The 26034-nt window shown below is 43.3% G+C and overlaps 1 protein-coding gene across 2 annotated transcripts in view; it reads right to left on the reverse strand.

Moving 5' to 3' along the window:
• The window catches only part of LOC127582419 (cAMP-specific 3',5'-cyclic phosphodiesterase 4C-like), a 199690-nt gene that overhangs the window by 142378 nt on the left and 31278 nt on the right, over window positions 1-26034 (reverse strand). The window contains exons 3-4 of one of the 2 annotated variants that reach the window (XM_052037638.1): window positions 16764-16984; window positions 5830-6090 (exon numbers count right to left, since the gene is read on the reverse strand). In XM_052037638.1, the coding sequence (XP_051893598.1) occupies window positions 5830-6090; window positions 16764-16984 (482 nt within the window). The remainder of the gene's footprint in view (window positions 1-5829; window positions 6091-16763; window positions 16985-26034) is intronic. The other variant, XM_052037639.1, reaches the window with a different exon arrangement.

Consider the following 26034-nt stretch of genomic DNA (forward strand, 5'->3'; position numbering starts at 1 on the left):
GAAACACAGCCTCCGCTTTATACAGTAGTGCAAAATTCTAGCCTTCTGAGCAGCAGCTCACACATAACAACCTTGGTATCATGTGTTTCACACACTTCACCCAAAGCAAAAAGCACAAGAGGCTCGAACAACATACCAAAGAATTAGTCATTGTTTGCAGGTTTGAGCTCATCAGGTATTCAGCTCGCAATTTTACAAGTCAATGAAAGTGCTTTCTAACAAGCCTCTCACTTATGAAATTATTGCCATTACGTCCAATCACACTGGAAACAAACTCAACAATGATGCTGTGATTTGCTAACCCACTGAAAAAAAAATCACAGATTATTGGTATTATGTAAACCATAATGTGCATCAACATGCGGTCAAACCCTTGGTGAATAACTGGACTGCCCACAAATCTATCCCAATCAGCTTCCCCTCTTCCTGGTCACGGCCTGATGTTCAGCCAGACTGTTTGCAGCCTTTGTGTCCCATCTGATTCTAAACTGAGTTTCTAATCCTGTATCCACCCCACTGACAAATCACCTTCTTTCATATCATTTCTCCAATTCTGGCCTCTTGCACATCCCATTCACTGTCACACTGATTCTGTGTCTACAGCTACATGTGCCCCAAACTCTAAACTTCCCTCCCTAGATCTCTCCACCTCTTCACCTTTCCCTTCCTTTTATGATAGGGTTTAAAACTGACCTGATATGCCACTGAAGGAAGCCATAGCCCAGTTACCACCTGCAAAGTTCACCAATTCCAGCTACTAGTAGAGCAATCCTAACAGTCCTATTCTCCCACTCTTTCTCAATAACCCTGCATGATCTCCTATCCTAATGTATGGCTCAAGTGTCAAATTGTGCTTGATTACACAGCTCAAAATACCTTGGCTCTGCATAAATTGAATGTGGTTGGCACTTGAGGCAAGTGTTTGAGCAGAAATTCAATGGAAGAACATTGCCTTGTCCCCACTGTTTTGCCATGTGTAAAAGTCAGTTTTGAAACAAATAACTAAAATATGAATAAGCCATTCCCTGTGAAAAAACACACAATCTGGAGCAGAGCCCAGGGGGTCCAAGGCTAGACAAGTGCTGATGATTGATTTGGTTGAGTGAGATTAATTACACTCTATTTGCAAATAAAACAGAAAGAAACATTTGCTAAACACTGCCTCCTTAATTTGTTTTGTGAGTACAGACATGTTGTTTTCTGAGTGCATCCTCAGGTTATCAGAATCCATCATTATTCAGAGCATATTGTGACTATCACACAAAGTTGCTGCTTCCTGTTTGCAAATTCTGCAATTACTTCACAGCTACTGATGGCCAAATGGAGATGGAATATCTTTCCATTTTCATCCTTTATAAATGAATGGTTAACCCTCATCTGGAGGTTGGGTCCAAAACTGGCCACTGCACTTTGGGAAGGATTCCAAGTCCTGGAAGATTTGCCAAAATGCCACCACATGATGAATGGCTTCAGCTTTTCTGAGACACAAGAACTGGGTTATTTTCCTTAGTTAAGGGGAGATGTAGTCAAAAGTTTACTGTTAAATTTTCCAGAGATTTTAGAGTCATAGAGTCAACAGATATTCCCATCACTCATGTGCCAATGCATACAGTCATAGAGTTATACAGTGCAGAAACAGGCCCTTCAGCCCAACTCATCCATACTGACCAAGGTGCCTATCTGAGCTCTAAACCTGTCCTATCCATGTACCTGTCCAATTGTCTTTTAAACATTGTAATTGTACCCACCTCTACCACTTCTTCTGGCAGCTTGTTCCACATACCCACCAGTCTCTGTATGAAAAACATACGTCAGGTCCCCTTTTACATCTTTCCCCTCTCACCTTAACTCCATGTCCTCTAGTTTTATTCAACCCTACCGTGGGAAGAGACTGTGACCATAAACCTTATCTATGCCCCTCACGGTTTTATATACAAGGTCACTCCTCAGCCTCCAATGCTCAGATGGAAAAAAGCCACAGCCTATCCAATCTCTCTGTATAACTCACGCCCTCCAATCCCCGTAACATCTTTGTGAATTTTCTTTCTATAGCTATGTGACCAGAACTGCACACAATACCCCAGGTGTGGTCTCGTCAATGCCTTGTACAGTTGTAACATGACATCCCAACTCCCGTACTCAGAAGCAGGTGTAGGCTATGTGGTCCCTCAAGCACACTCTGCAATTTTATCTACCTCACCTTTACTTTCCCACCCTGTCTCTGTAACCTTTGACTTTTTGTAATGTCCAAAAATCTGTCAGTATCAATCTTGAAAGTACTCATTGATAGAACACCACAACCTCCAGTGTAGAGAATTTCAAAGGTTCACAACCTTTTGAATGGCAAGTCCCTTAGTCTAAAACTCTGCCCCCTCTTCAGCCTGAGGAAATAGGCCCTGAATCCACCTCACAATGGTACATATCAAAGAAATTTGCTCTCATTCTCCAAATCTCCAGAGACTATGGCCCATTCAAACCAGTACCCTTGAAGGGACAACTCCCTCAATGCAGGAAACAATCTATTGAATCTACATCACTACCTCCAAAGCAATATATGGTGTCTTTGATGTGGAGACCAAAAATGCACATGGGTGCGGACTCCCCAAAGTCCCATACAACCTACTCTTATACTCTAATCATTTGCAATAAAGGCCAGCGTTCTATCTGAATTTCTACTTGGGTGCTGTTAGCTTTCTAAGATTCATGAATCAGCACAATCAGTTCCTGTTATACACCAATGTTTATCATTTTCATGCCATTTTGGAAATATTCTGGTTCTCTTTTCTTCCTGTCAAAGTGAAACCTCACATTTCCCTACAATATATTTCATCTGACATCTTCTGGCCTACTCACTCAACTTGCCAATATCTCTTGACAGACTCTGCATTGTACTCAACTTCTGCCAAAGACTAAATCGTCAGCTTGGATAACTTGTATGCTGTCATTTTGAGCATTCAATTGTGATCCCTACAGCAGCCCAGTAGGAGCAGTCTACCAATCTGGTAATGACCTGCTTGTTCCTCCACCCATTCAAACTCTTGCTTCCCCAAGCTTCACCCTTGTTTTGAGGGACGTAAGCGTAGAAGGGTTTGTGTAGTACTTGTCTTAAACTTGGCTCAGTGGGTAGCCCCTTGCTTCTGATTTTAAGATCATGGGTTTAAGTCTCACTCACTGAGCATGTAGTCTAGGCTGACAGTCTTACTCTGTCAGGAAGTGTTACCTTTTATAGGAGACATCAAACCAAGACCCTGCCTGCTGTTCAAGTGGTAGTGAAAGGAACTATTTTGAAGAAATGAAATTGAGTTCTTCCTGGTTTCCCAGTCAGTATTTCAGCACTTAAAACAGGTTATCTAGTCAAGCATCTCATTTCTCTTTGAGGGAATTTGCTTGCATGAATTGTCTGCCATATTTCCTATACTGCATCAGCAACTATGCTTCAATTAGGTGCAAAACAGTTTGGGGTGTCCTGCAGTCATGAAAGGTACAATGGAAATGCAGTCTTTCTTCAGTGGTGGAAAATAGGAATTGATGACGAAGGTCCATCTGTTACATCCTGGTAAATGATAATGGAGTTATTAACTATTCACCAATGTCAAGTTCATCTGCAACAGATCAAGACATGAGATAAGTGGGGCACAGATTTGGAATCAGAGATCCATCCATTCCTCTTGAACAGCTGCACTATCCAGAGATCATGACTCAAATTACTCATTGAATGAGTCCCAAAATTTTATTTGTTGTGAGAAATCTAATTTCTAGTTAAATTAATCTATATTCCCAGCACTGTCTCCTCTGGCAGTCTGTTTCACATACTGACCTCTCATGCGATAAGCAGTGTAGATGTAAGGCTGCCTAACTCTTGGGTGTAACAAAAGCTACTAAGTTACATAGTCTTTTTGCATCTTCTTACAAAAATACGTCATGCTGAAGCCATGCACTATTGATCTCTGCCTTCACCTTCTCAACAATAAAGAAAGCGAGTCTGGCACTGGGGTCATCCTTTTCCAGCTACTGAACTAATCTGGTACCCATTCAGTAAAAAAAAGGAGCTGTTTTGCATCCTTGTATCAATACTGGGCACTGTTCTGATCTTCACATTGCAAACTGGACACATAGATACTCCAGAAAATGCATGGAAAACAAAGGATTCACAAGGATGTCAGAACTGCAAGGGTATATTTATTGGAGAATCGTGAACAGGCAAGGGCTTATGTCTCTAAAGGAGTGAAGACTGAGGGATAACCTACTGGAGGTCTTTAGCATTACAAAGGAGTTTGACAGGTTTGAGATGGAGAGGTGTTTTAGCTGTGAGAAATTAAAATGCGATGGTTATAAAATCAAGCTATACAATGGGGTTGGGAAACATTAAACAACTTGAAAGTAAGAGTAGATTGCAGGATTTTTCAAACACTTTAGGAAAGTGTGATAGGGAGCAACAAGAGTCAGTCTGACCTTATGCCCAGCACATTTTGCTCACATAGTTATGAACCTTTCCACAACAGAAGCAATTTGAATCAAACCCAATCTCATCAGGCTGACAGAAACATTTTCAGGCAACCTGCTGCCTTATAATTGTAATGATGCAATATCAAATCAGAGCCACAATTTGCCGTCAATATAGTCATTTCTTTTTATCCTCACTTTCTACAAGAGAATTCAAACGGAAATAACTCCAACCCATCATTACAGCCCTTCCAATTGCACAGTGGAATAAACCTTTCATTCTTTCACTTTTCCAAGTTAACATTGATAGATAAAGTACCTTTAAAAGAATTACTTATCTTCAATGACCAAGTGTGAATATACAAACAGGCCTTTTGCAACATCAGACCTATTCCATCTATTCTTTAACTCTCCACTCACAGGCTCTGTAAACTCAAACATGTAATCCCCCTGCCCACTTCTTTCCCCACAGCCCATGTACAGTCTAAACAGAAAATGCTGTGAAAACTCAGCACATCAGGCAGCAGCCATGGAAAGAGGAGTGGTCAATGTCTACGATCCTTCATTGACTCAGGTTCTGTCTGACCTGGTGAGTTTGTCCAGCCTTTTCAGTTTTTGTTTCAGATTTCCTGTATCTGCAGCTTTTTTTTATTTCCACATACAGTATACCCCCATGATAGACTCCAGCCATGCATTCAATCTCTCAGAGGTTTCTGTTCCCTTAAAGGTGATCAATCATATTAAGTGGCATCTTCACATCTCCACCATTCAATCTTTTCCATGACAAATCTGCCCCCTCACTCCCCAACAACAGATAACCATTGCATCACTGATGTTTTTACATGTTAAGCATTATAAGATTTTGTTAAGTAGATAGAATGTGATAAAACAGGTAGACTATGATAGAAACCTGGTCCATCTTCAGCTCCTGTTGAGGGTCATTGACTGTGGTCAGTGAGGGATGAATTGAAACTATAAATTTGAGGAAAGGGAAATGAAACTGTGAAAGGACAGTAAACAATGGGATCATGCAGGGGTCTGCGTAATGAAACAAGTTCCAACACCTCTCTCTCTGTTGATCAGGGCAGCCTTGTGACATAGCACTGTCCCCAATTACACTCTCAGGATTAATCTGTTTTATATAATGGAGTATGTGGCACATACACGTGCAACACACACAAGCAATCACACACCCATAGACTTTCTACACCTTGCAACCCATTAACACATTCAGTGCCACCTACAAACGCAAACATAAACACCAATGTTAAACACAACACCCACAAGCTATGTCAAAAAAAAAGGGTATTTTTAAAAGGATTACAGTCTTTCTTGCTCTGGGATTTATTTAACACATCTTTGGCGATCTTTCCGGTTGTCGCTTACCGTCTGAGCCCGTGGAAGGAAGAAGGCCAGGACATCCGTGGCTTCTTCAGCCCGGGTCTGTCACCGTTCTCTAGGGGTTGGTGGTTATCCAGAGCTCGCTGGTACATGTACCTCTCCGTGTCCGAGTAGAACCGCTGTTTGATCTTGATGTGGGTCCTGGGTTGTCTCCATAGATGTTTGGGAGGTTTGGCTGCCCCGGCCCCTTCCCTGAGCAGGGCTGAACATTTCCCCGGCTCCATGCGGAGACTTGGGGCGTTGCGTCTGAGGGAGAATGAGCCTAAATTGGGTTTGAGCGTTCGGCGCACCTTCAATGAAACAGTTGAATGGGTTGGACCGTAACCGAATCGACCTCCCTTTGTCTAAATCCTGAACTGATATTTAAAGGCAGCAATCAGCTTTTGTGCAACTCTACATACATTTAAACCTGAGGCGAGGAGGGCAAATTCTAAATGAACACCTGGGTTAAGATTCAGGTCGCTGTCCACAGCCCCGGGTTCTGAAAGTTCAGCGAGAAACGCAGTCCAATTAAATTTTAGACAAACCAATACATTTCCATGGAAGCGACACTCAGATTAAAAAACACCGGTCTGTATGACTAAAGCGAACATGTACCCTAGCCATCTATTAAAAGATTTGGAAGCCGATTACATCCAATAAATGTTTTTTTGACGAACCGGTGATTTATTGATAGAAGCAATTTACCGATTTCAGTCTATCGAATCAAATCAATAGCCCCAAAGATCAAATTTTAGAAAAAAAAACTTCAGATATTTCATTTAAAATCTTGGTCAAAGTTAAATAAAACTTTTTTCCCCATTGGAAACCACAGCATTTACAATCTCAACAAGGAATCTTTGGGAAGGATTTTTCTACATTTTTGTGTTAAAACTGATATATTTCTATCCTCAGATTAAATGTTGAGTGGCTGGGGTTGTAGCGAGGGCTGCCTGTTCCGCAGGAATGGCTCGGCGCTGCTGAGATCGGCAACAGACTTGAGTTCCAAGCTGCCCGGGTGGTATCTGCTCCAATCGGATTGAAGTTAGGGACGGGTTGACAGCTTTGACTAATCTTGCAATTTCAAATAATGAATAAACAATTAAGCCGCTGCCCGTTGAGCGACTGCGAAGGGCTCCGTCGTCCTGGACCGCGGGGAAGATGTATTCTCTTCTGTTTGATTCTCATCCGCGACCATCGCCAAGAGCAACACTAAACCAGGAGCCGGGATTGATCCAGTTGTTCTCCCACAGACTCAACCCTCTGGGAAGGAGCCTTCGTTGTGAGGAATCAGGAACCAGAGCTCGCAGAGCGCAATTACTGACACTGGCTTCTCCAGCCCCTTCCAGTCACACGCACAGTGGGATAAATAAATCAGGAGTCAAACGCCAGGTTGTGGAACTCAAACCTGATTCGTGGGCTTGGCTATGGATTTATTGATTGAAACACAGAGCTGACACTCCCTAAATCAAACCCAGAGACAGGGCCCCCCAAATACAAATAAAGATTAAAATAGCTAAAGAAATATTCTTCCCCATAAAGTTCCATGGAATTAGATCATCGTTCAAAAATAATGTTATAGACTTTGAACAGGAGAAGACGCAATAAATGTCGTTATTCGGGGCAGATATTTGTGGTATTCATTCATGGGAATGACGGCGTCATGGACAAGGTATTTATTGCCCATCCTGATCACTCCTGAGAAGGTGATGAGCCGCCTCCTTGAACATGAAGTCCCTGTGGTGAAGGTGCTTCAATGGTGACGCAGGGAGGTAATTCTAGGAGTTGGACTCGGCGACAACAAAGGAAGGACGGTATATTTCGAAATCAGGATTGTTCGTGACTTGGAGGACAATCTACCGGCGGTGGTTTCATCTGCGCCGCTGCCCTTGACTGGTTTGAAGGGAGAGGTTGTAGACTTGGGGGATGCTGCCGATGGTTATTGCAAATTGGGCGTGGTAGCTTTACTCTTCCACTGGGGAGGCATGGACTCGGGGTATGATCAACTTAACAGGAAGAGAATAGAGCTGGAAACTGAGCAGTCCCAACTTTCTATCCACGAATACAAAGCCAAATCCCACACTAGCTGTTTTCCTGCACTACCATCTAAATAAGTGGAAGTTATATATCCAAAAAGGGACTGGGATTTGACTGCTGGGTGACTGGGGTGGAAGCAGCTCCCGCTCCCATTCATTTATCACACCCCAATGACACCTTGCTGGAAAAAAAACCTGCCATGGTAGTTGAGGATCAATATATTGTACCCAGTTTACATTATGATACCCCAATGATCAAATAGCAAGCTGGCAGTTACTATCCAGTGCTGTGACTGAAGTGAAGCTACATGAATGGGGTGGCATAGGAAATGGATCCCAAGAGCACTCAATGAGGAAAACCGAGGGACAAAGATCCTGCTAATAAAAAAATGATGGAAAGTTTCCTTTGGAAAAAAACACTTGGCAATGTCTCAATAAATTAAGATGTCAGAAAAATAAACTGAATTTTAGCTGTATAAAAGCCAACTAATTGGCAGTATTTGATACTGAACAGATTGAACAGATTGTTGCACAAGAGGTTTTGAAGGATTGATGCCCTGATTCTGAGATTAAGTGAATGAAAATGAGATTTTGTCTGGTAGAATTTGTCTTATCTTGTTCCCTGGTATGAATGCAAACACAGAATCAGTTGGATACCCAGGAAAGTTAAAGAAAATTGGGAAAGAGCACAGGTGAAGAGAATAGAGAAGTCAAGGCCAGGGAGAGATTCAAAAATGAGGTATAGAATTTTAAAATTGAAGTATGGTTGTCAGGAGGCACAGGGGGTGATGGTGAATAAGAATTGGTGTAAATTAGGATATGGGAGAGTTTTGGATCAGCTCAAGTTTACAGGTCCAAATGGCTGGGCGGAGGTGTGCTGGAATAGTTGAGTCTGGAGAACTCAATCACTCTTTGCTGGTTACAACACAGGTAAGTGCACAAGAAGGGAACTTTCACTATGAGGCTTCCAAAAGGGTCGCCTTTGGTGACAATGCTAATGTCATTGTTTTTCCACATTAATGTCAGTTTGTCCACTGCTGCAGTTCCTGTTTGCTTCTCCCGTCTTTATTTCAAGAACTGATATTCAATCTGGTGTGACAAAGTAACAAATTAAAGGTGTTCATCATTTTCAGCTGAAGGCTATGCAGTGTTATTTTTTTCTCATGACTGAATTGATGTTAATTAGAATATAGCTTTCTCTTCACATTAATCTCTATTCCATAAATACCAGATATTTTCTTGATTATTGCTAGAAGTTGCAATTTTAGATCACCTCCAGCAATTTGTAATAGGAAAGTTCAGAGCTATGTTTTCCAGGTCAACCTTCATCCATTTTAGCTATCCAAAGCCCTGCTACTCGAGAATGATGTGCCTTTGACTTCCCCCATTAACCCATATGGACTCACTCTATCAGATACATTCTCTTTCTCCTACCCATCCCTCCCACTGACCTACTGACCATTTCCAGCATTTTTTTTAACTTCAGATTTTCAGCATCTGCAGTTTTGTGATTTTCCCCCAGATGTCCATACCCGAGTTATCCATCATCTCCTGTACCTGATGATTGACTCTGCCTCTTGGTGCAACAATTCATAATTTAAAATTCTCATCTTTGCTTTCAAATCCCTCCATTGTCTCTCTGCTCCCTATTTTCTAATCACTTCTAACTCTATAAATGCTGTGATCTCTGTACTTTCCCAATCCTGGCCTTCTGAGCATCCTAGTTTCTTTTGTGTAAATCATTTCATCATTGTTAGCCATGCTAAGCTCCGAATTCCCTACCTAAACCTCTCTGCCTTTGAGATGCTCCTTAACGCTTAGTTTATCCTAATATCCCATTTGTTGTCAAATGTTGTTTATAAGTCACTGCTTTCAAGCATCAGGGGACATTTTACATTGATAAAGGCCTCATACAAATTCAAGTTGTTGTTATAAATGACTCAGATAAGTTCAAGTGCAGTAATTGTTACTGGAATAATCTGCGTGTGGGGAAATTATTGATATTTGTGTCAGGATCTGTACTTATTTAAACAAGCAATTTTTCGCAGAATCATAAAATCATTGCTGTGCAAGGTAATTATGGCCCTTCTGCAGACTCTGGTATACATACTGACAATGCTGCAATATTTGATTAAAGGCAATGATTCTGCATTATGCACACTCATGCCAAGCAGACAAGTTTCAGTTATTGCAATTTTTTAATTAACTTTGAATTCAATACATGTTGCTACTTTCTATCATTATTTAAAAGCACTAAACTGGTCAGTCAGATAAGCCCACACAGAGTTTATCTGATTATTTCAGTCTTACTGAGCTTTCTGTTTACTGTGTGGATTAAGGACAGTGATGCATTGAGATTTTTTTTACCTGGGAAGAGGGTCAAATGAAAATTTCAAAATCAAAACAGATAAAATTTTGTGGGCATGGGGTTTATGTGAAATGAACCAAGGCAGGTAGATGGTATTATTGTAATTAGCCATGATCTAAATGGTTGAGGGGAGAATGACCTCCTGTTTCTATACAGTTCCACCAGCAGCACCAACAATCTGTTGTGATAACATAGGCGAGCACAAGGAAACTAAGCAGCTTTTGATAGCTCAAATCCTGTAAACTCACTGGAAACTGCACTGTGTGCTGTTCACATCCATGTTCTTCCTGAACTTCAACATCTACAGGTCCATCAACATTCACATCCACAAGACAGACTTGCTGTAGAGTTGCCACACCCTAGCTCTGCGCACTCACCATCCAAGAACCACTCCTGGATCATCCACTCTTCCTATTCTAGTCCTCATCCCATTGTCTTTCACTCCATCACAAAATCCTATCACTCACTGCTTCTCGCTCTCTGATCCCTGTCCCCTAGAAACCTTCTCCCTTTGAAATACTCTTCCCAGGGCCCCCATCTCCCTGAAGCACACCTCCTTTGCCTTCATGTCTTCCTCTCCTCAACCAAATTCCTCTTTCTGTTCTAGGCTATTTTTGTCTATTCAATGACAATGGAATAACTTGGGTTAAGTTCCTACTTTTGATCTGCTTCATGGGTTTGAGTGGAGCCTGTGGCAGCAATCACTCCATCCTGCTATCTCAGGCAATTAGTTAATAACATTATTTCATTCTCTTCAATGTGGTCTAATAAAGGAAATGGATGTTGCATCTGTGTGGTATGATTTCTAAGCAAAGGCTTTTATCCAACTTAATTCCGTACTTAATGAAAGTGATCTGTTTTGTCCGGTTAATGTGATATAATTTTCTACCCAAACATGATTTAAGATATTTGCTTTTTCCGTCTTTTCAAGGATATATTTCCCTATCACTCACTCGTTTTTCTGTGTGTGTGTTTTTTTTCTGGTAGGTTTACTTTAAACCCATTTCAGATTAACACCAGTGTTGACAAAGCGGAGAGCAGGATTTGAAAGGGCCCTGCATTTGCACCTCCCCTTGTGCTGGTTCCAATTTTATCACCACTATGTCCCCTTCCCATTTTTCTCTCTCTCTTTATTCAAGCCACCGTCAGCTCTTATCTCTTCCCCTCCCCATAACAGATACCTTCCTCTCCACGGTACAGCCACACTGTTACATCCTCTGTTGTTCAGATACCTTTGCCCTCAATAAACCTTTATTGGGCTGTATTGTTTACATACCATTAAAATCAACCTAAGGTAAATGAGGCAACAGAATATAATAAGTCACATAAGAACATAACTGTATGAATAGTAACTTTGTCAGTCAGCAAACCTGTGACTTTTAACAAAACACAAAAAAACTAATTAAATAAAATCAGATAACCTTCAAATTTCCCTTGTGTTTGAACTTGATTAGTAGAGAACTTCAATATTTATTAATGTTGAAACACCTGCTGTCACCTTCTGCAAATTCAGCAGATAGGTGCCCTCCAATTGCTTACTTTCAGGAATAATAATATTAGATAAAATAAATACTCAGCAGGTCAGGCAGCAGTTATGGAGAGAAAAACAGAGTTAACTCCTTAGGCCGAGTGCCTTCACCAGAACACAGCCTAGCAGTGTTATTGGTTTTAAACAAGTATAGAGGCAGGGAAAGTGAACCATGGCCCAGAGACACAAGTTCAGATCTCACTATGGTAGCAGGATAGATTAAATTCAGTTAATTCAATCCAGTTCATTTATTTTCAGTAAGGATGACTATGAACTTATTTTTAAAACATAATTTGTTTCTCTAACACTCTTCAAGGAAGGGAAGTTGCTGCCCTTACCTGATTTGGGTCTATTTATGGCTCCAAATGTACAGAGATCAAGGGAATCATGGATGGGTAACAAGTGCTGGCCTTGTTAGCACCGTCCACCATTTTTACACCATGAATGCATTTAAAAAAGACCAAAAGATAAGGCAGGAGAGGCTAAATGACGAATGGGATCATCATGCAAGGCAAAAGATGGAGGTCAAGGGAAATAAAAAAAGAACTCAAGAAGGTTGACATTTCATCCAGGATAAAGCAGTCCGTTTGATTGTCACTCCATCCACGACCTTGAACTTCACTCCTTCCACCAATGGTGCATAGTAGATGCAATGTGCACCGCCAACAAAATGCACTCCAGTTACTTGACTCAGTTCCCACCACCCCACAATCTTTGCAACCAAGAAGGATAAAGACTACAGGCACATGACAACGTCACCCACTATAGAGCTCCATTCCAATTCAGACACTGACTGACTTGGCAATATATTGCCATTCCTTCATAGTCACTGGGTCTAATTTCTGGAATTCCCATCCCAAAAGCATTCTGGAGCAGCTTCACCAGAAGGACTGCAGTGGTTCAAGAAGGTTACGCACTATCATCTTCTCTGGGCATTCGGAGATAGGCAATAAATTGCAGCCTTGTCACCCTGAGAAATGAATAATTAAGTCAAGAAGAGGTGTAACTGGAATGCAGAAGCATGTGAAATTGTTAAACTCAGTGCTGAGTCTGGGAAGTTGTAAAGTGTAAAGTCAGAAGATAAGGTAGCATTCCTCAAAATATAATGGAGCATCAGTGGATTGGAAGTGAGGTGGAGAATTAAAAGAATTCAGGATCAGTCTCCACTATACAGAAGAGACATTGAATGCCACTCACTGCCCTAGGAATTGGGCTTCACCCATCTCTGATGTGCCAAACCGTCACTGCATCCAGCCCTGGCACTCAGACTGCTCCACCACTGTCTCAATCTCCAGCTGAGCTGGCTGACAGAACCCAAGTCACAGGTGTCAGGTCCCTGCTGCCTTCATGCTTCTCCTCAGAGTCAGCCCTCTGCTCATGAAGAGCAGTGTGAAGAGGAACATGCCTTAGCTCTTGCAGGAGAGAGACGAGTCTTGTATGCAATTTCTCTTTCCCTGCAGAAATATCAGTTTTTCAACGTATTTCCCTACCTTGTTGTGTTCATTACTCTCAGCTGCTGTGGCTACTAATCTTACTGACCACCAATGATATTCAGCAGCAGTTCAAAGGCTTCAGAATTGTGACCAATATTCAGACCTGCAGAGTGGAGCAGGTCCAAGGAAAATGTATTTGTCCAGAGGTCACAGTTATCACAGCAAGTGCCACTCATCAGGAAATTATTATTTAATTTGAGACATTGACAGCATAGGGTTAGGGAATCATTCATATTCAGTGCTAGTCTACATGCACAGACAGATGTGAAACAATTTTGTGCATCAGTTGGGCTCACCTTACTATGTTGACATTAAGAGGCTCTCTTGCTTTGTGGTGGGGTCTAGGATTTTTCATGCTCCTAATGAAAACTGTCTCTATTAGGAAGTCCCTTATATCCATGAAGATAATATCTACCCCCTCCACTTGGCTGGGAGACGAGTTATAGATGCTGAGCAAAGGCATCTCCTCCTGCCTTCTGTTCTCCAGGCTCTGCAGCCTCCTTGTTCTTCTTGCTCTGGCTGCTGCAGCTGTCTTTGATTGATTCAGGTGCACAGTATGCAGCACACAATGATGAAGTATGAACATTTGCTTATCATGTACTTCGGAATAATACAGGCATTGAAATCTCATCATCAGGAAACCTATGGCACTTTGCACTGTGATTGTGGTATTCACATAGCTCTCATGTGGGTGGAGGGTGCACTGAAATGGGATTCAGGAAATGAAGACAGATCATTATTCCCCAGGATCCAGGCAGTGGAAAATGTCTGGCAGTGCAGACTTCCTTAAGATGAAGGAGTCATCCATGCTTCCCAGAAACAAGGCATTCACCATGTAGAAATTCATTGGTGGATTGGAAAACTTTTTCATCCATAAAAGGGTCCAGGTTGTTAAGGGAAGCCCTTATGGGCACATGAGAGCAGTCAATGGCTGCCTGCATTCATGGGAAGTATTCCAAACTTGTCTTTGTGTTCCGGTGGTTGCTATGTAATATGGGACGACTTTTCTCTATTGCTCTCACTCCTTTGTTCACCTCATTCCTCTTCACTACTTCAAAATGCTTGTGCCTATTCCCCTGACCATTTAGTTTAAACTCTCCCAACCATACTAGTGAACCTCCATGCAAGAATATTGCCCCCATCTTTTTGTAGTGCAACCTATCCCTTTTGAATTGGTACTTCCTGCTCCAGAACCAGTCCTAATGCTCCAAGAATCCAAAGTCCTCTCTCCTGCACCATACCGTAAACCACATCTTCCTAATCTTCCTACTTCTATTGTTGGTGGCCTGTGGCCAGAGATCAGTACCTTCAAGGAATTACTTTTAATGTCCTCCTTAGCCCCTGAAAGTGTGACCATAGGACCTCAGAACCTGCCCTCTTTATGGATTAGGTACATGTTCACCATTAGTACCATGGTCACAGCTGCATTGCTTCAAAGTATTGTCACTGCCAGCAGTCTCCATTGCTGTGCACCAGTTTCAGAGTGTCCCACACCCTGAAGAATCCTACACTTCCTGCCTCTTCTCTTCTTCTGGATGGTTACACAGTTACTGTCCTGAACTCTCTGCAGTTGTGAGGTGGTTATCTCCTAGAACACAAGACCCAGGAAACTTTTAGCCTCGGCAAAAACAAGCTGCTGGAGGAACTCAGCGATTTGAGCAGCATCTGTGGATGGAAAGGAATTGTCAACCCTCCGGGTCGAGAGCTTGCATCAGGACTGAGAGTGGAGAGGGAAAGTAGCCAGTATAAAAAGGAAAGAGGGAGGGGTGAGGCAGGTGATAGGTGGACCGAGGAGGGATGAGGAATGGTGGGCAGATGGAGCAAGGGAAGGGTGAAACTCAGCTCCTCAATAACTGTAGCTACTCCTCCATTTCAGAAACCCTGAACTTGAGCTCAAGTTTCTGGAGCCATTTCCTGTACATCTGACACATGAACTTTCTGCATGGTGCAGTAATTGCAAGCAACATTCCCGCTCTTCTTTTCCCTCCCAAACCCCTTCCTCAGAGGCTGACTTTCATGAGGGTAAGGCGTAAATGTTCCATTATAATGCACTACAATAACACAACAACATCCACCTGCAGAGCATCTTTGAAGTTATGAAATCTCCCAAACTGCTTCACAGTAATCAAACTTTTACTCCAAAGACTGCAAAGAGATATTCAGACCAGTGACCAAGAACTTGGTCAAAGGTGGAGATTTAACTGTGGTGAGACTGCTGGGAATTTAAAAAGGGAATTTCAGAGCTAGGGGTCTGAGGCATGTCCATCAGTGGTAGAAGAAAGGAAATCCAAAACATGCAAGAGGTCAGAAGAACATGGAGAGTAGTTGGAATGAGACTGGGGAGGAGCAAGAAAGGTGGTGGTGAGGTTGAGACAGAGGATTAGGGTGTCCCATTGGGCAGGAGAATGAGAAGAAGGTGGCAAGAGGTGGTCTGAAGTGCAATCGAGTGTGGTGACAATGTGAGAGTGTGGGACAGTAACAGCTTGGGTTTTGGCCTCTTATGCTCAAAGTTCTTTGAAAACCTGAATAACTAGCAACATGATTATAAGAAATGGATGTCCATTCAGATTTCTAGAAATTACCACAAATTGAAGGTGAAAAGCTAAACATTTTCATTTCAAACCGTAAAGTTGAAAGATATCTGGAAGCTTAATAACCACACCTCTCATCTGTTCAGACTGAGGTCTGACTGTTGGATGGACCCCCAACAATCACTTCCATTCATCCCGCACACCATGAACTACCAGGGGAGTCCACCCTACCCTGAAACCACCTCCAAGGACATAGTCTTTCAGAGTGGACTACAAACTAAAAAGAAGAAAACAGGAGTTATAAATCAATCAGGCCTATGTCCTCCATAGGTCTGGTATAACGGAGCCCATCACAACACAAACCAATGACTCAACCCATACCTCCATATACTCAGTACAACACAGAATGCCATGATGCAATCAACTCAACTCCTTTCCTCCACACACCAGGTTCAACATATTCCATCACAAACCCCACCCACTCAAAGGACATTGAACCATCAAAATTTATTCATTGAAACATTCTTTTTTTTAAATCCTTATCCCACTTAAGAGTTAGCAAACAATTGACACTGTCTCTGCTGTAATCTGTCCCATTGCCCATTATCTTGTGACTGTGGTTCAGTGAGATGCACTCTGGATCAGGTGACCCTATAATCTAGGATGACACTCCCAAGGCAGTTTGAAGGAGTGCCACACCCTCAAGAGGTGATGAGATGTTAAATCCAGGCTCTGTCTGCCCTCTCTGGTGGGCATGAAAGAACCCATGGGATTATTTTGAAATAGAGAAAGCAAGTTACCTCTGATATTACAGACAGTTGAGCCTGTAACTTCATAAGAGAAGCTAATATCATGAGAAGGTTTGACCTACGGGCACACGCGCTTACAGCAAAGGCAGAAGCAACTGCAACAGTTCAACCAACACACAGCCAACATTTCATGGGCAATAGGTCCCAGGATGGTCAGATCCCCAGCCCCTCCTACCTTGTGCCGCTGCCATGTGTTGGCGGTGGTGACGTTTCTCCTTGCACAAGGACACTTATCCTCATCCCTGAGTCTTCCTTCAGTGTCCAAAAGCTGTCAGACAGTCTGGACTGTCGCCACGACAGTGGAGGGAGCTGCAGAGTTCCAGATGAGCGTCTCTTAACTAGGCCAAAAGTGGAGGGCTGGCATGGTGTCAGCTGATCGGGGGAGTCCCTGTGTTTCTGGGAAAGGAATGACAGAAATGGAAAAACGGGGTGAGAAAAACAGGACAATTATTTGTAACAGGAGGGAAGATGCTGGATGCAAATAAACTTTTTGGAAACTTATTGACTGCAAATAAGCAGAGTGATATTCACATCAAATACACAGAAACAAAGCCGAAGTACCATTAATTCCAAGAATGGGCCCATAACTGTCAAATAGTCAGACAACTGGATTGGGCTTTCATTTAACATCTTGTCCAATACACTGGACTTCTAACAACATAGTATTCCCTCAGAACTGCACCTGCAGCATCAGTACTCAATGCTCTGTGGTGGGCTTGAACATATGACCTACTGACTTGTAGGCATGGATATTCTATCCACTGAGGTCACCAGGAAGAGGAAGCAGGGCTGATCACCAGTGGCAAAGCACAATCTTTACAGGTGTGTAGTGGAAGGGAATGGAAAATCCATGCTAGAGGTGAGTGGCATTGAACTTATCACACGGTGCTACGCTGCTGTGTGTTACTGCTGCTACTTGGTCTTGCTGAAAGTTGAGGAGTGAAAACCAGATCATTAAGTCTCCAGGAGCCATAATAAATCATAGCTCTATTCTCCAGATGGAGATTCAAAAGTCATTGATCACATGGTAACGGAACAGCCCATACATTAGGAAATGTGTACATAATTGAATCGACTGTGGTCAAGGCAATAATTCGAAACAGCAAGCAGATTAAAGGGTTCAAACAATCAATGAAACCGTTCACTTGGAAAACAAGAATAATTTAAAAAGATAGATTGCAAATATCAGCTGGACAAAGCTGTGATCTTTACTTCCCTCAGATCTAACTTTGTGACAAACATTATGCAATTAGTGTGTGTGTGTACACATGTGTTATATACCTGTGTCACGTGAACAGTGGCAAGGAGAGTCAACGTTCATCAATGAGAGAACTACCTAGACAGTGACAATACTTACAGAAAGAAATATTAGAGATAGGGAGAGACTGATAAGCAGTTAGAGCAAGATCAAGAGACAGAGCATAGGTGGGGAAGTGACAGAGAAAGTGCACTAGAGGTAGAGAGCAAGAGAGGGTGTGAGAAAGAGGAAAGGAATGAGAAAGGAAAGGGAATGATGGGGGGGGAGAGGTGGGGGGAGAGGGGGGAGGGAGAGGGGGGGGAGGGAGAGGGGGGGGAGGGAGAGGGGGGGAGGGAGAGGGGGGGGAGGGAGAGGGGGGGGAGGGAGAGGGGGGGGGGAGGGAGAGAGGGGGGGAGAGAGAGGGGGGGGAGAGAGAGGGGGGGGAGAGAGAGGGGGGGAGGAAATATTTAAGCCAGGTAAAGAAGGCAAAACTCAGTTTACAGCAGATCTATTCAATGGGCTTCCCACATTACACCCTCCTCCTCAGGCTCCAGAAAACACCATAGTTTCATCACTGAAGGTGAGAGGCTGGAGCACTGAGCCATCAGCCCCCTTCACGCAGCACAACCCATCACTCCCCATCCCCTCCTTCCCACTGTATACTGTGCTCTTCCCTCTCCAGCACTCCCACCAGAACTCCAACTTTTCTGGTGTTACTATTTGGTTGGTATGTTATAGTGTCATGGCCTGGATTTCAATGCCTTTTACCAAATTTGCATTTTACTGGAATGAGCAGAAACATCAGGGTCAAACTGCAGTGAGCAATTAGTAATAGAAGACACACTTAAAGTGGTTTAATCATTAACAACACCTAACTCAACGCAGGCAAGCGATCCAGCCTCAGAGTGAATCAGACCCCTGCTGCGATCGGGAGGCTTTATTCTTTCATGGGATGAGGACTTCACTGGCAATGCTGTCATTTTTTGTCTTTCCCGAATTGCCCTTGAACTAAGGAGACAGCTGAGAGTCAGCCAGATTGGGGATCTGTATTCGCATCCAGGCCAGACTGGGTAATGATGGCAGATCTTTTTCACAAAAGATGCCAGTGCACCAGATGGATTTTGACAAAAATCTGGTAGTTTCTTGGCAATTGCAGTTAAACAAATCTGGAATTAAAGCTGATTACTTGAATTTAAATTCCCTGACTGCTCTGATGGGATTCAAACTCAATGTTTCTGGATCAATGGTTCAGAACTCAGGCTTTTAATCCAGGAACTAATGTGGCCCCGTGATTTCTGTGTGCTGGAGAGCACTGCAGGTGCCAAAGCCTAATGCTGCAGGGTGAACACAGACTTTGCTGATCTGTCCCAAACAAGAGGAGGGAAGACACAACTTGCCTCTCTATTCCTTGATCAAAGAAGGGGTGGTAGGGGAACAAGGAGCAGAAACCATTTCACAATAGAAGTATTTATTTGAAGCCAATTTTTTGTACAATAGGCACTGTGGCAGCCAATTTGCACACAGCAAGATCCCACAAACAACAGTGTGATTAATGGCTGGAACATCTTGGGTTTATTTCTAAAGAAATGTTGATTGAATGGAGAGGGAGACCCAGTCAGGTCTCCAATTCCTGAACATAATCCCTTGAGGGTGACAGATGAGAATCTTGGTGTGATGCCTTCTCTGGTTGAACTGATCAGATCATATTCACTATCTAGCTCAGTAATGAAGGAAGAACATCGGGAGAGGAGGAAGCTGCTTTGCAAATCAATGTCTTTGATAAACCTCACCTTTTGATCTTTTCCATTTTACTCAGTTTAAAACTCAATTAATTCCCAAGAGACCCTGCGAGCAGGAACATAGATTGCTTCTGCAACATTAGAGGTGAATCACATCTCTCAGCAATTTGTTAAAAGAGGAACGTGACCTCTTCCTATGCTCTGAGCGCCTAATCAAATCTATTTAAATTCAGAGTTAGTAAGAGCGCTACGTCACTTAAGCACACAGCAATGAATCTGTATCAGTCACTGTTTAACAATTAAAAAGGGCAACAAGATCTGGCGCTTTCAGATATGACGTTCCTGCCAATGCTCCTGCAGATATGATGCTCATTATCCATGCGTTTGTTAACTCAAATCTGATGATTCTAATACACCATTGGCCAACCTCCCATCTTGAGTGCTTATCCAACACACTACTGACTCTACCCTAACTCTGACCAAGCCAGGTACACCCAGCACCCAGTGTGCTCACTGAGCTACACTGGATCCTGCTCCTACAATGCCTCATTCTCATCCTTGTTTCAAATCTCTTCATGACCTTGTTCCCTTCCCTGCCTCTGTACTCTCCTCCAGCCCACAACTTCCTGAGATAGCTTTGCTCCAATTCTACCCTTCATGCAACCCAACTTTTAAGTGATCCACCAATGGAGTCTTCTATCTTCAGCTACCAGTGCCCTAAGCTTTGGAGTTCCATCACCTTCCCATCCTTCCTTTAAGATGCTCTTTAAAACTTCTCTCTTTGACTTTGGCTACATCATTTAATCACTCTTTAAACAATGTCTCTGGGTTTTATGCTGCTCCTGTCTTTAATCATTCCACAAAATAATGGCACTTTTGAATGCAAGTTGCTATTGTTGAGGTTGATTGCAGGCTGGTGACAGAGCAGTGGGTCACACAGGCAACACATCAGACACCAAGTTTCCCAGTATGGATATCCTCTCTGCCCAGTGTAAATAAGCTCCACACCAGCAATGGAAAAGTTTTCTGAAGAACTGAAGGTCAGAGTGCACAGAACATTATTGCAAGTAAAAAGCAATAAATTCCTTGGTCACAGATGAACTATACCCAAAAACTCTGAGTGATGTCAGAAAAGGAAACGAAACAGATTCCAAGAAGTTGGGTGGAAAATGGAACTGGTGCCAAGAAATATCTCTGAAATAATGATACTCCCTGGCCAGACATTACATCTGAAAGATGTTTTGCAGAATGGGATCTGTGAAAACAACATTGTATTCCATGCACTCAAACACTGGGAATACAGGAGACTTTCATCATGTTGATAAGAGTAGGTTAGTGATTCTAGGACTGGGCTAACAGCTGAGGTCATAGTTGAAATACAGGGCATTAGACTGAAAACTGATAGATGGTACCAGGGGTTAAGAACTGATACCCTTTTGGGAAGGCAGCCTGTTAATCCGTAACTAGATGCGAGTCCAGACTCAAGTTCCAAGGGTGATTTAATATCCTCAGTCCAACTTGGAATTCATCGTCTCATTTCCTCATTTTCTACCCCACCTACCCATCTGTTTGCATTTACTGCTGGCAGACCCTCACCACCTCTGGTCCTCAGCATCTTCTCACTCTCACCACTCTCTTTGAGTTCATCAGCCTCCTGAGATCTCTCCCTCCACATGAACCCTCCAGTCTATGCCTACAGACCACCCTCTCCACCCAAGCATCTCACAAACCAATGACACACAAGGATATCTTGGAAAAGAACCTCATGTCCAAATGATCTGCTCAGATGTAAAATTAAAACCCAACCTGAACCCAACTCAACCAAGGCCAGGCCAAACCCACAGAAGCCCAAGGACATAGGACATAAATCAATTGGAAAGTTTGGTGGAGAAGTGGCAGACAGAATTTAATCTGGACAAGTGGGAGGTAAATCATTTTGGGAAGTCAAATGGGGCTAGGACATATGCAGTAAATGGTTGTGCAATAAGGAATGTTCATGAACAGAGAGACCTTGGAGAGAGTCCATCGTTCCCTGAAAGTGGCAACATAGGTCGACAGGGTTGTGAAGTAGTCATATGATATGCTTGCCATACATAGTGAAGGACTATAAATTGGGACACAGAATATAAAAGTTGAGATGTTATGTTGAAAAATTACAAAACACTGGTTAGGCCGTACTTGGAGTATTGTGTTCGTTTCGGGTAGCCACACTATAGGAAGGATGTGGTTGGGCTGGAGAGAGTGCAGAGGAGATTCACCAGGATGTTGCTTGGATTGGAGGAATTTAGTTATGGGGAGAGAATGGATAGGCTGGGTTTTCCCTGGAACGAAGGAGACTGAGGGGTTGACCTGACAGGTCTATAGAATAAGAGGCATAGATAGGGTAGATAGTCAGAATCTTTCTCCCAGTGGTAGGGCTATCAAAAGCAAGAGGGCAAAGGTTTAAGGTGAGAGGAATGAGTTTTAAAAGGGATCTGAGGGGTAGGTTTTTTTTATGCAGAGACTTGTTGATATCTGGAATACACTGCCAGAGGAGGTGGTGGAGTTATATACAATTACTATGTTTAAGAAACTTAAATAGACAAGGCATAGAAGTACATGTTAATAATGCTGGCAAATGGGAGTAGTTAGATAGGCAAAAAGGCAAGCATGGATGTGGTGGGCCAAAGGACCCATTTCTGTGCTGTTCAATTCTATGACTCTATTATATTTTTTGTATTCAATTCTTTGTGACGTGCCTGTGGACATTGTATGGAAAATCCCAACCTGGCTACGGAGCACACCTACAGCGCTGTAGACAAGAACAAACTCTTGCTGGAATGTGGTTGATGTTATTCAGCATGTACTGGGCAGGCTTGGCATGGCCATACCTCACCCAGCCTGGCTTGGCCCAAAAGCCTGAGGACTAACATTTTTCATGTCTGACTATATCAGAAGCCAGCCCTTATGCTCAGGTCCTGTAGGTTTGGGTTGGGTAGCTGAGCTTTATTATGTCCCACTCCATTCTCCTCTTCCACCTCCCTAATCACCCTTCCTTGTCTTATAGTAGATAAATCTCTTTCAGCTCATTTGATGCGTAACTTTTTAAGTTCTCATCTGCTCAACATTCACTCTTCAATCACCATGCCCATTCTACTTGACAAACACTCACCTCCAGTTTAGTTGCTCTGGTTCCCATTAAAAACAACAATCTCTCTCACTCTGATTGTTCCCATGATAGGTCCCTTATCTTCATTCCCTTAAATTCAGTTGGGCAGATATGGCTGGGAGGTGATGGAGAGTGATGGGGTTGTACTGTGGGGAAGAGGATGGAGAGTGAAAAACACGACGATGCCGGAGGAACTCAGCAGGCCAGGCAGAATCCGTGGAGAAAAGCAGGCGGTCAACGTTTCGGGTCAGGACCCTTCTTCAGGACTGAAGATAGGAAAAGGGGAAGCCCAATATATAGGAGGGAAAAGCAGAGCAGTGATAGGTGGACAAAAGAGGGGAGGCGGGCTGGGCATAAGGTGGTGATAGGTAGATGTAGGCAAGAGATAGTGATAGGCCGGTGTGGGGAAGGAGGGGAGAGCAAGGGAATAGGGCAAAGGTAAGAAAGAGAAAAAGGCTAGTAAAGGGAAAAAGAAAGGGGGGGTTGTGGGGAAGGGGGATGGGGATTACCTAAAGTGGGAGAATTCCATATTCGTGCCATTAGGCTGCAAGGTTCCAAGATGGAAAATGAGGTGCTGTTCCTCCAGTTTGCACTTGGAATTCTCCTGGCAGTGGAGGAGACCAAGGACTGACATATCAGTGATAGTGTGGGAGGGGAAATGAAGTGACTGGCAACGGGAAAATGCAGATCGTGGCTACGGACAGAGCGCAGGTGTTCTGCGAAACCGTCACCTAGTCTGCATTTGGTCTCACCAATGTAGAGGAGGCCACACTTGGAGCACCGAATGCAGTAGATGATATTAAGGGAGGTGCAGGTGAATGTCTGGATGGAAGATGGAGAGTGATGGGGTTATACTGTGGAGTGGAGGGTAGTGGCTCAGTACTCCAGCCACTCCACTGGCTATCACTCACCTTCGGTGATGAAACAATAGTGTTTGTTTACTGTCTGTGGGGCCTGAGGAGGAGGGTGAAATACCTTTATTCCTTAATATCCAGAAATCTGGTAATCTCTGCTTTTTAAGAGCTCAGCATCTGAGACTCTATAGCCCTCGGAGGTGGAGAATTCCAATGATTCACCACCCTTGAAAAATGTCCAACCTCTCCTCATTTCCATCTTAAATGTCCTGCACCTAAATGGGCTAAAGTCTGATAAGTCTCCCGGACCAGATGACATGCATCCCCGGGTTCTGAAGGAGGTGGCTTTAGGGACAGCGGAGGCATTGGTGATCATTTTCCAGGAATCGATAGACTGCGGCATGGTTCCGGAGGACTGGAGGGTCGCAAATGTAGTTCTGCTGTATAAGAAAGGTGGGAGGCAGCATAAAGAAAATTACAGACCTATTAGTCTGATGTCGGTGGTGGGAAAGTTATTGGAATCAATCCTTAAGGATGAGGTTATGGAATACCTAGAGGTGTAAGGCAAGATAGGTCCTAGCCAACATGGTTTCATGAAGGGAAGATCCTGTCTGACAACCTATTGGAGTTTTTTGAAGAAATCACAGGTAGAGTGGATAAGGGAGAGGCAGTAGATGTCGTGTATTTAGACTTTCAAAAGGCCTTCGACAAGGTGCCACATAAGAGACTGATTAATAAGATGAGAGGTCATGGAATTACAGGTAGGATAACAGAATGGGTGGAGCATTAGCTGGTTGGCAGGAAGCAAAGGGTGGGAATAAAAGGATCTGGTTCTGGTTGGCTACCGGTTACTAGTGGTGTTCCGCAGGGGTCGGTGTTGGGGCCGCTTCTTTTTACCTTGTACATTAACGATTTGGATGATGGAGTAAATGGTTTTGTGGCTAAGTTTGCGGATGACACCAAGATAGGTGGAGGAGTAGAGAATATTGAGGAGACAGGAAGGTTGCAGAGAGACCTAGATAGTTTAGGAGAATGGGCAAGGAAATGGCAGATGAGATTCAATGTTGAGAAATGTGCAGTTGTACATTTTGGAAACTGAAATAAACCGGCAGATTATTATCTAGAAGGAGAGGAAATTCAAAGTACAGAAGTACAAAGGGACTTGGGGGTACTCGTGCAGGACACCTTAAAGGTTAACCACCAGGTCGGATCGGTGGTAAAGAAAGCGAATGCTATGTTGGCATTTATTTCGAGAGGTATAGTGTATAAAAGTAAGGAAGTGTTGATGAGGCTCTACGGGGCACTAGTGAGGCCTCATTTGGAATACTGTGCACAGTTTTGGGCCCCATATCTTAGGAAGGATGTGCTGATGTTGGAGAGGGTTCAGAGGAAATTTACGAGGATTATTCCCGGAATGAAAGGGCTTACGTATGATGGGCGTTTGTCGGCTCTTGGACTGTACTCACTGGAGTACAGAAGAATGAGAGGGACCTCATAGAAACATTTAAAATGTTGAAAGGACTGGACAGAGTAGACGTGGCCAAGCTGTTCCCCTTGGTGGGTGAGTCCAGGACCAGATGGCACAATCTTAGAATTAGAATGTACAGGTTTAAAAACAGAGATGAGGAGAAATTTCTTTAGCCGGAGGGTGGTGAATTTGTGGAATTCCTTGCCATGTACAGCAGTGGAGGCCAGATCATTGGAGGCGTTTAAGGAAGAGAAAGATAGATACCTAGTTAGTCGGGGTTACAAGGGATATGGGGATAAGGCCGGAAATTGGGGTTAGAATAGGTTTTTTTGTCCCTCCCCACCCCCACCCCCCCCCCCAAATTTCTCATTACTTTGTCTTTCTTCCTTTTCTTTGGAGCAGACTCGATGGGTGGAATGGCCTACTTCTACTCCCTTATGATCTTGTGACCTTATTTTGAGACTGTGTCCCCGGTTCTAAACTCTGCAGCCAAGGGAAACATTCTTTTTGCATCTAGCCCGTCAGGCCCTTCAACAATGTTGTAAGTTTCAACGAGATCTTCCCTCATTCTGCTAAACAACATAGAATATAGACCTTGTCCATATCTCTCCTCAATCAAACCTGTCACCTGTGGAACCAGTCCAGTGAGTCCTCACTGCACTCACCCAGGGCAAGTATATTCTTTTCAGACAAAGAGACCAAAACTGTACACAATACTCCACTTGTAGTCTCACCAAAACCTTGTATATTGCAGTGGGACATCTTTACTGCTGTACTCAGATCCTCTCAAAACAAAGGCCAACATACTGCTTAACTTCCTAATCACTTGCTGCACCTACATGCTGACATTTAATGACATCTCAGAGGACACCCAGGTCCCTAAGCATATCCACATTACCTAATTCTTCACTATTTGAGAAACACCAGGCTTTCCCAAGTTCTGCACCAATCTTGATATTGTTCCGCATTATGTTTCATCTGTCACATCACTCAGCACGTC

Source organism: Pristis pectinata, chromosome 24 (assembly GCF_009764475.1).
Source record: "Pristis pectinata isolate sPriPec2 chromosome 24, sPriPec2.1.pri, whole genome shotgun sequence".
NCBI lineage: Eukaryota > Metazoa > Chordata > Chondrichthyes > Rhinopristiformes > Pristidae > Pristis > Pristis pectinata.